This window comes from Cicer arietinum, chromosome 5, assembly GCF_000331145.2.
Source record: "Cicer arietinum cultivar CDC Frontier isolate Library 1 chromosome 5, Cicar.CDCFrontier_v2.0, whole genome shotgun sequence".
Lineage (NCBI taxonomy): Eukaryota > Viridiplantae > Streptophyta > Magnoliopsida > Fabales > Fabaceae > Cicer > Cicer arietinum.
Window position 1 is genome coordinate 55228206 of NC_021164.2, and position 13974 is coordinate 55242179.

At 26.7% G+C, this 13974-nt stretch overlaps 2 protein-coding genes across 2 annotated transcripts in view; both read right to left on the reverse strand.

The window, feature by feature from the left end:
• Window positions 1-7073: 7073 nt before the first annotated feature.
• LOC101502976 (uncharacterized) lies at window positions 7074-8278 on the reverse strand. The gene is made up of 2 exons (XM_004500135.4): window positions 7933-8278; window positions 7074-7309 (listed from the first exon to the last, which is right to left on the reverse strand). The coding sequence occupies exons 1-2, from the start codon at window positions 8216-8218 to the stop codon at window positions 7152-7154; spliced, it is 444 nt and encodes a 147-aa protein (XP_004500192.1). The 5' UTR covers window positions 8219-8278; the 3' UTR covers window positions 7074-7151.
• Window positions 8279-12005: 3727 nt separating this feature from the next.
• The window catches only part of LOC105852148 (uncharacterized), a 2731-nt gene continuing 762 nt past the window's right edge, over window positions 12006-13974 (reverse strand). Inside the window, exons 2-4 of the mRNA XM_012715808.3 lie at window positions 13470-13895; window positions 12939-13403; window positions 12006-12841 (exon numbers count right to left, since the gene is read on the reverse strand). Coding sequence (XP_012571262.3) covers window positions 12006-12841; window positions 12939-13403; window positions 13470-13895 — 1727 coding nt within the window. The remainder of the gene's footprint in view (window positions 12842-12938; window positions 13404-13469; window positions 13896-13974) is intronic.

Genomic DNA, 13974 nt, shown 5'->3' on the forward strand with positions numbered 1-13974 from the left:
AACTCCTTGTAGGATATCTATTACTTCCCTATTATTGAACTCTGAACCACCTAGGAAGACACAATCGAAAGTTTTAAAAAAGGCTCATGTCATTAATGGAGTCATTGATAACATCACTGCTAATAGTTGTTTGAATTTCACCGACGATGAGTTGCCAACAAAGGTGACAATGCACAATAATGCGCTACATATCTCTGTAAAGTATCATGATCATATCCTCATAAGATGCTAGTTGACACTAGTTCATCGTTGAATATCATGCCAAAATCAAAACTCTCTGTTGATGGATCATATATGAAACCTAACTCTATGATAGTAAAAGAATTTGATGGATTAAAGAGAGAGGTCATATACGATGTTAACTTGTCAATTCAAGTTAGACTAGATAACTTTGAAATAAGTTTCCAAGTAATGGATATCAAACCAACATATACTTGTCTTTTGGGAAAACCATTGACTCACGTTGCTGGAGTAGTGACTTCCATTTTACATCAAAAGTTGAAGTTTATAGTAGACAACAAGCTGATAATAATCTTTGGTGACAAGGACATGCTAGTAAGCGATTTATCTTATGTGGGTTATATTAAAACTACATAGGAAGTAATTGAGACTTCTTTCCAGACATTGGAAATTGAAAATGTCGTCTTCGTGGGTCTCGTATGAAGGGGTCTCGTATGAAGAAACCAAAATTGTCAACTACATTTTTTATGTTTGAAAAAGCCATGCTAGAAAAGGGGGGGCTTTTATAAAATTAGGGAAAGCTTTCAGACTACATGAATGATGTATGTTGATCAAGTAGATGTCACTGAAGAAGATCATGTTGATGATGATGCTTTCAATTCTATGTACCACGTCCTCTATACACAAGTCTTAAGAATTGGAAGATTATTGATGATGATGTTTTCCCTTGATGATGATGATGCTTTCATTTTTCATCATCACTTCAACTACCCACTAGACCAGCAACCATCGTCGACCACCGTCTACAATGCACCATTGCCTTTTTCTTCGTTGTCTACCACATATCTGCGTCACTATCATATTTCTTTTGTTCTCTATCTCTTTAATTCATTACTTCATTTTTGTTTGCTGAAGCTTCTGATTTCACGCTTGAAATAAAATAATGCATTTTCTTTGTTAACAATTAAAGATGAGACCTTTTAGTTATTGTTAAGTTGATTTATTTGAAAGTTTAAGTGACTATACATGTTATGTTGCACATAGTAGGTCTTAACCGTTTCGCTTTGTGTGGTACTAATTCATCATATTCTTGCATTTATACTTTTATTAAATCGTTAAATCTTACCCAAAAAAATATCAAATAAAATAAAACTTTGCTTCAAGTTATGTTAACATAAATTGTGATAACTTGGTAGTTTTAAAACTTGTTTTTATCTTTAATAAATTAATAAATATACAAAAATTATTTTAAAGTGGTTAATTAGATGTGACATCTTTTTAATCTTTGAACATTTATAACACAAGTTGTACAAATTGTTAGTTTTGAATCTCATTTTCATAGTCAAAATTATAAAACTACTCCTAAATGAGTTAACTAGATGTGACATCTTTTTAATCCTTGAGTTTTTAAGACATAAGTTGTACAACTTGATAATCTTAAAACTAGCATTTTACAACAAAAAAATTCAACAACAAAATTAATTTTCTTTAAAAAACAATCAACAGATCTGTATTTTCTATCCAATAACTACATAACTTTAACTATATCTTTAAATATAATTTAAATTAACCATCTATTCAACTAAATTTGAGAAACGTAGATGTCCATAGAATTATATTTCGATGAAACATTTTGTAATTAATTAATCCTACACACCTTCATTAAATCTACAATGACATGATTTTTATATTCAAAATTATTTAATGCAATTTTAAATGCTGGTCCACTCTGAAATCAATTATTGACATGATAAATTATTGACCACTATACTATAAATTTGTGATTTACCTCACCCTCTAATTCACCCCATACAACAATTTATTAATTAGCTTTTGTTTACCACTAAGAATCACCAACAACGTTACAACAATGAGTCAATCACACAAATGTGATGTACAAGGATGTGAGAAGTCCTTCGCAAGTGCAAAGGGTTTGAAAAGCCACTCAAAAGCTCACAACGAAAAAGTAAAAGTAGCAACACAATGTACAATATGTGACAAAATATTTCCATCTTCCCATGCTTGGGCTGGTCATATGAATATTCATGATAGAATGGTATATAATCCACAATATCCAATGGGACGAAAACTTCCAGAGAAATGACCTATAAATGCAGAATGTCCATGTTGTCATGCCATTATTTCATTTGTGAACTTTTCCCATCACGTGAAGCATTGTGGAATTAATTTGAATTATTAGATCACTAGAGAGATATAGAAATAGAAAAACGATCTATATAATAATTAAGATTTTTATTTATTAATTGTAGTAGTTTGTAAATTATTTTCTTCTTATTTATTAATTGTTGATTGTTCTTCGGTTTCATTATATATTTATTAATTACTAGTGATCTTAGGACATTGTTTATGGAAGTAAAGTATATATGTGTGTATATATATAATAAAATAAATTGTTTGTGTAGTTTTTTGAAATTAACCAATTGTGCTCAATTTTTTTTTAAAACATAATACTTTATATGGATTATTTATTTCATATTTTGGATAAAAATTATTTGAATTATATTTCATATCAGAAAAATAGTATGATATATTATCATTTTTGAAAGTGCATATTTATTTATTAACATTTCATTTTATTTTAATGACAATGGTTTATTTTAGACATTCTCATCAAGATAAAATCAAATAATATTTTTTATAAATAGAAAGAAAAAATATTTTCACATACTAAATTTAATCAGCTCTTTAATTAGCTTTCTTCATGTTGATAATATAAGCTTTTTTGGTCTTTTGAATTCCATCCATGGAGTATCATTGACACGGAAAACTCAACTGCTAAAGAGAAGTTGTGAACTTCTTTGATTGAGTTTAGAATATAAAAATTATAGAATTTTTTAATTTTAAATAAAAATATATAGTTTTTGAACTATAATGATTTACCACATCAACAACAAAATCACTAAGTAAACACTTTTAATATAGTTGAATTAAAAAGGAAAAATATATTCTACTTCTTATTTTTGTGAAATATAAAACACATCTAAACTTAAATGATATTTGTGTTAAAAAAAATGACATACTATTAAAGATCTGTATTTTATTAATTAAAAATTAATAAATATCAATATTATCAAGTTTGAATATGTGATTTAATTATGATAAAATTTATTGTCTTTTGTAAAACAAAATAGACAATAATAAAAATACACAAAGATGTACACATTACAATTAAATAATACATTTAAATGACTGGATAATATATTTTATGAAATTATTATTATGCAATAATTTTCCTAAGAGCGTCTCCAATAGAACATCCACACATGATGTTTAAATAGATCATGTGGGTTATCACCTATTTTATTATATTTTAATATTAATGTTTAATAAATACTTAAGCATCCAATCACCCCAATCCAACGCTTTAAAAAATGTATAAAATGAATTTTAAAAATACTTTTATATCATCACATCTCATAAATAATTTATGAATAAATCATAAATATTTAATATTTGAAATATTGAAATAATTAAATTTGAAATTGTAAAATTTATTGGCATTATTATTTTTGCAATTTTATAAATAAATCCAAAAGGCAATTAAAATTTGAAAGTTTTTTGTTTTTATCGATTTTTATAAACTACAAATTCTTTAAAAGATAATAAAATAAAATCTTCGTTGTTATAAAAGAAATGGTTAAGTGGATGAAACTAAATCGCCAGAATTATTAAACAAAATATCCTTCAATTTTTTTTATTTTTATATATTTTAATAATAAAATGAAATTGTAATTAAATAATGTACTTTTTTTACAAAAGTTATTAAAGACATAAAATTAGTTATAAATTAATAATTTCTCTCTTTTATGTTTAATCGAATAAAATCTTTGTTGTTATAAAAGAAATGGTTACGTGGATGAAACTAAATCGCCATAATTATTAAACAAAATATCCATCAACTTTTTTATTTTTATATATTTTAATAATAAAATAAAATTGTAATTAAATAATTTACTTTTCTTTACAAAAGTTATTAAAAATGTAAAATTAGTTACAAATTAATAATTTCTCTCTTTTATGTTTAATATTAATATATATTTTACAAATTCTATTATGGTATCAAAGATATAATTATTCCATTATTTTTTCTCAAAATTTTTTTAAGAAAATTTTCTTAGAAACTTGATTCATTTATCTTTTCTTTTCATCTGATAATTGAACAATTTGTTCATTTTCTTATTCTTTCCTCTTAAATTCTAAGTTAGAATTATTTTGTCATGATCATCTTAGAAAAATTTCATAGAAACTTAAATGATTTATCTTTTCTTTCCATTTGATTCTTGAATAATTTGTTCATTTTCTTCTTATTACAATTAAATTTCAAGTTAGAATTATTTCATCATGATCATGATAAAAAAAAAAAAAAAAAAACCCATCAAACAATAGGTATCAAAGGCAACATGTTTACCGGCAAAACTATTCCATAACTCAAGACATCTTCAATTCTTTATCAACTTTATTTCAACATCAACCATTTTCATGAATTATAAAAAAGATGGAATCAAGTGCATTTGTTGAAGATTACTCAATAACACCAACAACATTTGGTGGCAAAATTCTTTTTTTTAGTCAAATTGACATTAAAAAAAAATGCAAGCAAGATTTTGAATGGAAGTGTAAACTTTAGATTCAACACTTACCAACAACAATAAAAAACAAGATTGTTCTTACTTTAAAAAAAAATTATAATTGGATTTTCATTTAGAAGTCTTAATGACCAACGAGTTACACATTAAATTTTTTGTAGATCTTGTATTGAGGTGTAGACTCGATTGAACACCTATTAAAAAAAAAGAGAAGAAGCAAGATTACATTACAATCTTTCTTGTTTTTATTTCAAACGAAGAATAAATCTTCCAGAAAAAATATACCCGATTTGTTCCGGCATTTCAATTTTTTTTGTGTGTTAGAAAATATGATAAATTCTACTGTAATTAACTTACGCAACTGTGAGGTCTCGAGTTCTAACCCGATATAAGACATCCAACCTAGAAATACCGACATTTCAAAATTCTTGAGTCTATGTATTTCAACAACCGAAATCTAAAGCCGAATCTAAATCTATTTTAAATATCCGGTTAAAATAATATGGTTATAATTCAGTTTATTTATCAACCGGTTGGATACTCACTTATGTTTTATATTTGAATTTGGCTTTTATCTGATTTTTATCCACTCAACACCCAAAAACTCTAAATCCCCAAAACTCTAAAATGATTATGATTTTGTCATCATCCCACCGACCTTTCACCTTTCGGCAACGTTTTTTGATAATTTATTACTAATGATAACTAGTTAATTAATTAAGATATTTAATATTTATCGAAGAAGATTAAAATATGATATATTAAATATTTTAAATATAATTTCTTAAATTGTTGATTTTTAAAGGATGAGTTTTTTTTCAAAATGTTACGTTAATATGTTGCGTTGGAAATGATGTTGAAATTTAGATATTGTTCAAACTTAACTTAATTATGAATGCTCAAGACACAAATTAATATATTAGATATTTTAAATTTACTAAATCTTGTGGTGGTGGTGTCCATCTCGGTCTTGGAAGCAAACTTTCAAGTGTTTGTATTTTCTACGGTTTTATTATGGTGCATTAATTGTTAAATTTGATCGAAGAAACTTTCAAGTGTTTGTATTTTATACGGTTTTAGTACTAAGCAATTTATTAAACTAATATGAATCGGAGTCAGTGGTCTTCATAAAGTTAATGATAAATCAATTTTAATCACAAGTTATTATAAGCAATTGAACATGTTCAATTTTAATCACAAGAGAAATCAATTATATATTGATGTATGTTTTTTTATTGAGTTTTGATTTTGTAAGAATAATTAAATTTTAAATATGAATAATCGATTTTTAAATTATAAATTAATGATTTTTTTTTAAAAATAAATATTAAAAAATAATTATGAATTAATGATTTTAACCGATTTTGAAAAAAAATCATTTTTAAAAAATCATTTTTTCAAAACCAGTTATTTATCTAGAAACCGGTTATTTAATCATAACTAATTTTACAATTGGTTTTATAACCGATTTTAAACAAAATAATAGATTTGGTTATAAATCTAAATTCATATATTGAATTTAAAATGGAAATGATTTGTTTTTTTATAAAAAAAACCAACCATTCACAACCCTACTCTTAACTTGCAAGAGATATTAGAAATGTAAAGTTAGTTACTTAGTTAGGTGTTAGTTATAAGATACTTAACCCAGTTAAAAATTATTTGTTTTAATTTAGATATATAAACTTTATTATACATACTATTGAAATCATCTTTCTCATTTAATTAATATAAAATTTATTTCTATTATAATCATCTTTTTCATTTAATTAATATAAAATTTATTTCTATTTTTCCTCTTTTCATGTATAATGTGAATATTTTGCAAATATTAATAAAAGTAATGCAAGTGAGACCCAGAAATGATAGAAGATAATGTGTGTATATAAGCACACATCTCTATAGGTATCCAATTTAGTAAAATACTAGAATGTAATTAGAAGAAATATTATCTATTGTGGATGTTCTAATGCTGTATTGATTCATGGTTTTATTTATTTATATAATTTTAGAGATGTTTTAGTTTAATATTTGCATGCAAATGCAACTACCTTTCTACATATGATTGTACTTTGTTTTGGTCGAATGCGAATTTAAAATTAAGTTGGTTCTATTTTTTGACTTAATTTTAAATAAATTAATTTTATAAAATTAATTTTAATTATAAGTGAATTGAATATTAAATAATTTATATTTAGATTGAACAATAAATTCAAAGCTAGAATCAATTGTAGAAGACAAAAGCTGCAAATTCTAATTTTTCATGGAATCAATTCTACATCTATATAGTTCCAAATCTTCAATTAATTTATATGTAGCAAGTGTTCAGTAAATTAATTAATATGTTTGTCCCTCATATATAAATTATGGACCGTCAATGGATGGCTTAATTACAGTAATAAATAGTACATTGTAAAATATAGTAAAGAGAACAAGTCCACCAGCTAGAGTTGCAAGAAACGACTCTGAAATTTCTAATTTGCCATTCTCACTTATCACTTCGTCTCTTGTAGCCTTCACATCTGAAACTCCAAAACGGTCGATAAAATATATTACAGAAAAATAGAGAAAAATTATTGGTGAAACAATCAATAAATTAGATGTTATTTTTTATTTTTATTTTATTTTAATCATATGATACTCAAAAAAATAAGGCCTGATAATTTAAAATTTAATTAAAAGGTAAACAAAATATAACCAATATTGTTACGTTAAAATTTAAATTCAAATTTTTCTGAACTATTCATCATTTAATAACTTGTTAAAGAAAATTTCATTTAATAATTTTTGTTAATTTTTTTTTTTATTTACGAAATTAACTATTGTTACTGCCAAAGTTATTGACAATTTATAAAATGAGATAAAAATACATGAAATTGAACATCACTACCTTTAAATAACTTCCATGAAATACTTATTCATTCACTAAGATAAATTAATTAAGAGTGACCATAGTTTAGATAAAAACCATTAATATAGAAGCCATATTACCATAATTTTTTTTGACAAAAATTACCATAATATTTAATGTACACAAATAATGTTAATCTCCCATAATTTAAAAAATCAACAAGAATTAGTAATTTCAATAACAAATATTTGAGAATGAAAAGAAAAAAAAAACAGAGAAAGAAAGAGAGAGTACCCTTAATTTTTGGAGAGGAAACTTGTTTATTAGGGATAGATTGGATTTTCTGATCAAGCTCTTTGAGGGCTTCTTTAGCCTTCTCTGGATCTATCTCATATTGCTTTGAATCTTCCTTCAATGCATGAACTATGCAACATGAAGAAAATGAATAAGGTTTTGTGATGAACCTTCTATGTTTGAATATGCCTTGATCACTTTGTTGTACTAACTGTTTAGAAAGTGTTGCAAAAAGTGATGGTGGCTGCTTATAGATACAAAGAAGCTGCATAGGGAATAATAACATTTGAATATGAGTGGAACTCACCTTCACTCACCCAAATATGTAAGACATAAGAAGCAATGGAAATGAAGAATTGAAGATAATGTTATGGATTTAGCCTCAACTTGAAAGCGACACTTTTTGTGATTTTTTTATTTTTTTTATTTGGTAAAAAGCATGGTGCATTTGGATAGGAAACTTGAGGGCGTTGTAGTCATTTTATCATTTATTTGATATCTCCTTTATTATTTATCTAATAAGTAGTAGTCCATCCTCATTAGGATTAATTTTGTTATTCTTATAAAATTTAGAACTTTATAAGTTTAGTGACTACTTAAATTTTAATGAACATTTAATTTTTTTTATCTTAAAAAAAAATTATAAATTTTATCATAATTAATTCACACAATTGTAATGTCTTAGTTTAGAATCTAAGACAAAACGTTCGATTTAACAATATTGATATTTGTCGATTAAATTAAAATTTAAAAATCATAAGTATTTGATTTTTATTGTTTTAACTGTTTGCAGAAGAATAGTTTTGCGGTTAATTTTAGTTGATCAAAATAAGAATAGTATCATATGTTATTTACATCACCATTTAATCCACGTTGCCATCAGGGACATTTAGTTAGTTAATTCAAATTTTTTAAATAAATTTAAAACATTAAAACACTTTTCTTGGCCAAAAACATATTTTTAAGGATAGGTCGGAGAAGACGGTCTGAGAAAGTAACAATGTTGTTAGTGTTTTTTTTGTTTAAAAACAAAATTGTTTTAATGTTGTAAATTTATTTAAAAACATTTAATAATTGTACTACCCACACACCCTTTTTTTCTAATCACATCCCTCATCTTTAAAAAAAAAACTCAAAATCCTCTTGCTTATTTATTATATTCTTTAAACTATATCATCTCTTTCTATTTTCATCTTCAACCTTAGAGCATCTACAACGGTGAACTCAATATGGGTTCTTTAGATGGGGTCCACTGTGCCACATCATCTTGAAGCAATTCACCCATTTTCTATTCCAACGGTGAACTCAACATGATTCAAGTTCTACTATGCCACATCACCCTAAATCAACTCATTTATTTTTTAGGGTTTAACTTTAAAAAAATCATATTATATTCTATTACTTTAATTTATACATTAATATTTAATTTTATGATAACTTAAAATGTTAATTTAAATGGAAAAATAAATAAAAAAGTAGTTAATAAATTTTTTAATAAACTTCTGTACAAAAATTGTGAAGAAAAAGTATGAGTAACAAATTGTTTCTATTAATGAGCTAACAATCGTAATTAAAGGAGAAAAAAAAGGCTAACGGTGGTATATTAACTAAAAAAAGCTAATGGTTACAAAATTATTATTATTTAATAAATTAAAAAGAAGTTAACTGCTATAAATTAATAAAAAATGATAAATTTATTATTATTAATAAATTAATAAAAGGTAGCGGTTATAATTATATTATTATTAAATTATGAAATTAAATAGAAAAAAAAAGGTAACTGCTACGAAGCACCGTTCCTTCCTGACAGTACCGTGATGACACAATTGGCACAACTCCAACAATGAACCCACAAAAAACTGGAAGTTAAGTAATTACACGCTGGCGGACGAACTCATTTTCACTCTCGTTGTAGATGCTCTTATTATCTTTTTCTATTTTTATCTTCTACCCCACTCATATTCGTTATTTTCTCTCATACTCTCTTATCTTTCTTCCTCCATTTTCACTTACGCAAAATGAGTTCATGTATATTTCTGGGTAGATTCAGTTTGCATAACCAAATCAGTTGACAAAATGAGTTTCATTTTCACCAAAATTAGTTTCATTTTCACCAAAATCAGTTTCAATCGCATAACCCTAATTAGATATTGTAAAAAACAAGAAGAACAAGGAGCAGAACAAAATGATGCAAATCTGATGTAAATGGGAGTCAATGAAGATGATTGAATATGTTGAAGTTGTTGAAAATGGAAGAAGAAAGATAAGGGGATGTAAGAGAAAATGTTGAATATAAGTGTGAGGTAGAAGATAAAGATAAAAAAAAAACAGTTATAGTTTAAAAAATTATAATAAATAAACAAAAATATTTTGAGTATTTCGTTTTTGAAAAAGAAGTGTAATGAAAAAAAAAAGTTTAAGTAGTAAAATTAAATATTTAAATTAATTAAATATAGCGACGTGGATAAAATAATGATATGACATAATACCTGACAATTTTATTATCCAAGTTTGCAAAAATTTGAGATGGAATACTACTTTTGCAAACTAAAATAATGGGAACTGAATATTTATAAGAATTTAAGTAGGGATTAAATTTATATGATCTCACCAATAACATATCTCACCCAAAGGAATTCATGTAATCATGTTTAAAGGGTTTTATGCAAAATTTCAAATTGTTAATTAGTTGTTTAAATTATAAGGATTAAAATTGACCACTTAATATTTCTTAAAAGACCTTTATGATCCACATAAACTTATAACCCTAATCCTATTCTTCCTTCACGATTTTGAAATCTAGACAGATTTCATGATTAGTAGTTTTGTTTTGCTACTTGAGAACAATGTGCTTAATTGCCCCTGTCTCTTTTGGGTTAATAATCATAACTTCTAGACCCATTTTATTTATACAAATTGATGAAATCTTTGTTCTTTGTAGCAATAAAGATTTCCAATTGTGTCATGTTGAATTTAATTTTATTAATTTCATCTTCATACCAATTTCAACCTCATTATGGAAGTATTTCTACTTTTAATATAATTTTATTGCATTGTCTACTTTAACCCATATGTTCTTCCCTTTTCAATTTGAGAAATTGATTGAAATTTCAACATGATTAATATAATTTATTGAGTTATTTACATTTTACATCATGTCATCTTTCACCATTGCAATAGAAATATTTGACAGAGTCTCAAAACATGATTTATATATAATACCATAAATAGGTTACTTTGTGTCTTGCAGGAGGGATATGTGTCCAGCAGAAAAAATATGTTACCAAATACCATATGGAATAGCTTGCAGTTCAATTAAATCTATTATAGATTTTTGAAGGGTGCATGAACTTACAAGCATAATGTGCATATATATAAACAGGGCTTTGTTATTATTATACTACTAAAACAAAAATTAAATACTACAATACCACTCTTTTCAAATTATATACCAAAGTACATCCTTTTTCAACTTTCTATTCCTTCCTCTTAGAAATCAGTCCTTGCCCCTAAACTTTCTCAACTAATTTTTTATTTTTTTTTAGAGAAGGAAGGGAAATCGGTTTCCTCAATACCGATTTCTCAACTAAATTTTTTTCTTCTAATTATTAAATTTATTTTATCATTTATAAAATTATTTTTATTAGTGGTACTATTTAATAGACACATATATAGGGAATTTGATCAATTAATAAAGCCACTTTCATCCGCTGAGAAATAATGCAACATATTATTTTTCGTTAACATCTTTCTTAATAATAAATATATATTTTATTAATCAATAATTATTATTTTAATTAAATAATTAATTTAAGTTTCATTTATTATTAATTTAATTAATTATTATTTAATTTAATTAATTAGTTTAATTTAATTAATAATTAATTTAATTTTCATTTATTAATTAATTAAGTAATTAATATTTTAATTCAATAAATAAATACAATGTTAATTTTATATTTTATAATTATTAAAAAAAATTAATTAAATGGACTCCATAAAATAACAATATTTAATTTTAATATTATAATTAAACATACAAATACCAAATTAACTAATTTTATTACAATGAACTAATTTCTATTAGGAGCATCAGGACGATAAGGGCATTTATTCTTGCTATGTCCCTCGTTCCGACACAAACCACATCTCTTGGGGTGTGTGTTTTTCTCTCGTTGATCCATTTCAGTATGAATACGAGTAGACTGTGGACGACCTTTTGGATCTCTTCTCATGGCTGGATTGTGGCATAACTCTATTCCATTGTATTCTGGCCAATATGATTGAAGAGGAATTGCTGGGAACTCTTCTTTGTAAACGTCAAAGATACATTGCAATGTATACTTAGAAGACACATACATCATGTAGTCACGGTGAATAAACGAACAAGCGGCAATGACATGTGAACATGGATAATGTAATGCTTGAAATTCACCACAATCGCACCATCTTTTGTCGAGATCTACCTTGAATGTCCCTACAGTACGACCACTTGGTGGACGAACCAACTCCTTAACTGTAAATATACTATGAGCTCGATTGTGAATAACAACTTCATGGGAATTTGACATTGCTCGTTCCTTGTTAAGATTTTGAATGATTGTATTTGAGTAAATCAAACCCGATGTCATCATTGCTTGGGCATGTGTCCCTCTTTCTTCAAATTTTGCAGACACTTTATAATATGTTGCTTGCACTAAAGAACTGATTGGAAGATTGTGTGTCCCCTTTAATACATTGTTCATGCACTCAGAAAGGTTAGTTGTCATGTGTCCCCAACGTCTACCTTCATCATATGCTTGTAGCCATTGCTCCTTTGGAATATCGTCGAGCCATTTCACTGCATCTTGACTCCAATCACTGATTTGTCTTCTAAAGTATGTGATGCTTGGTTGAGTCATAGCGTATCCTGAATGAACAAAAGTTGATGTTGTTTAGACAATTTGAAAACAAAATTATAAAGAAAAAATATGTGTGAGATATATATATATATAAAAAATACTAACCCATGTTGGTTACAAGATCTTTCATTAGCCCATTTTTGAAGGTCCTCATGAAGTTTTGTGATATATGTCGAACGCAAAAGACATGATGCCAATTGTTGTTTACACGTCTAACATCACTTTTAATCGACTCATGTCTATCTGAAATCAAGCAGAGGTTGGGTTGAGGTGTGACAAACATTCGTAGACGACTGAGGAAGAAAAACCAACCATCTGATGTTTCACCCTCAACAATGGCGTATGCTATAGGAATGGTATGACCATTACCATCCTGAGCGATTGCCATTAGTAAGGTCCCACAATACTTCCCATATAACCATGTTCCATCAACTGAAACAACTAGTTTACAATGATCAAACCCTCTGATACATGGTTGGAAACTCCAAAAGAGACGATGAAAGACAGCTTTGCTAGGAACTCGTTGGCCATCCTCAATAAAGGGTCCCACTTCAATATCGGTAACAGTACCTGGAAGATAATGTTTAAAAGCAAGAATCCACCTTGGAAGCTCTTTATATTATTCCTCCCAATTGCCGTATATTCTGTCAATGGCCTGTTGTTTTGCAATCCATGTCTTTCTATAAGTAGTGGTATATGTGTACCGAGATCGTATATGTGCAATCAATACTGAAACTGATATTGTGGGATCTGCTGTTACCATTTGTAAGATGCTTTCACAAATAACAGCCGAAGAGAGTTGTTGGTGATCTTGTGAAACCATTGTTGATGAGCATGTGTGTGGCCCTTCTAGTTTTGTGATCTTCCAGATGTTTGATTTCTTTCCATTCAAGATTCTACACCTCCACATACAATTTTTATTTTTACAATGGACAATCCATCTAGTGCTATCAGAATGTGCAACGACGAAGCTCGTAGAATTGTGCATATGATATTCTTTTACACACTGCATTGCCACATCTTTTGTGGGAAATGTCATCCCCACTTGAAGATTGTCAGGATCTGGAACAAGGTAAGATTGGTTTTTGGACATAGAGTTGACAAATTCATTGTCAACGTAATTCATGTTGTCGGAGGTAAC

Coding starts and splice junctions, on each gene's coding strand:
- LOC101502976 (XM_004500135.4), bottom strand. CDS start 8,218: ATGTTATTATTCCCTATGCAGCTTCTTTGTATCTATAAGCAGCCACCA. Junction 7,310..7,932: donor TTCCTCTCCAAAAATTAAGG/GTACTCTCTCTT, acceptor TTGGAGTTTCAG/ATGTGAAGGCTACAAGAGAC.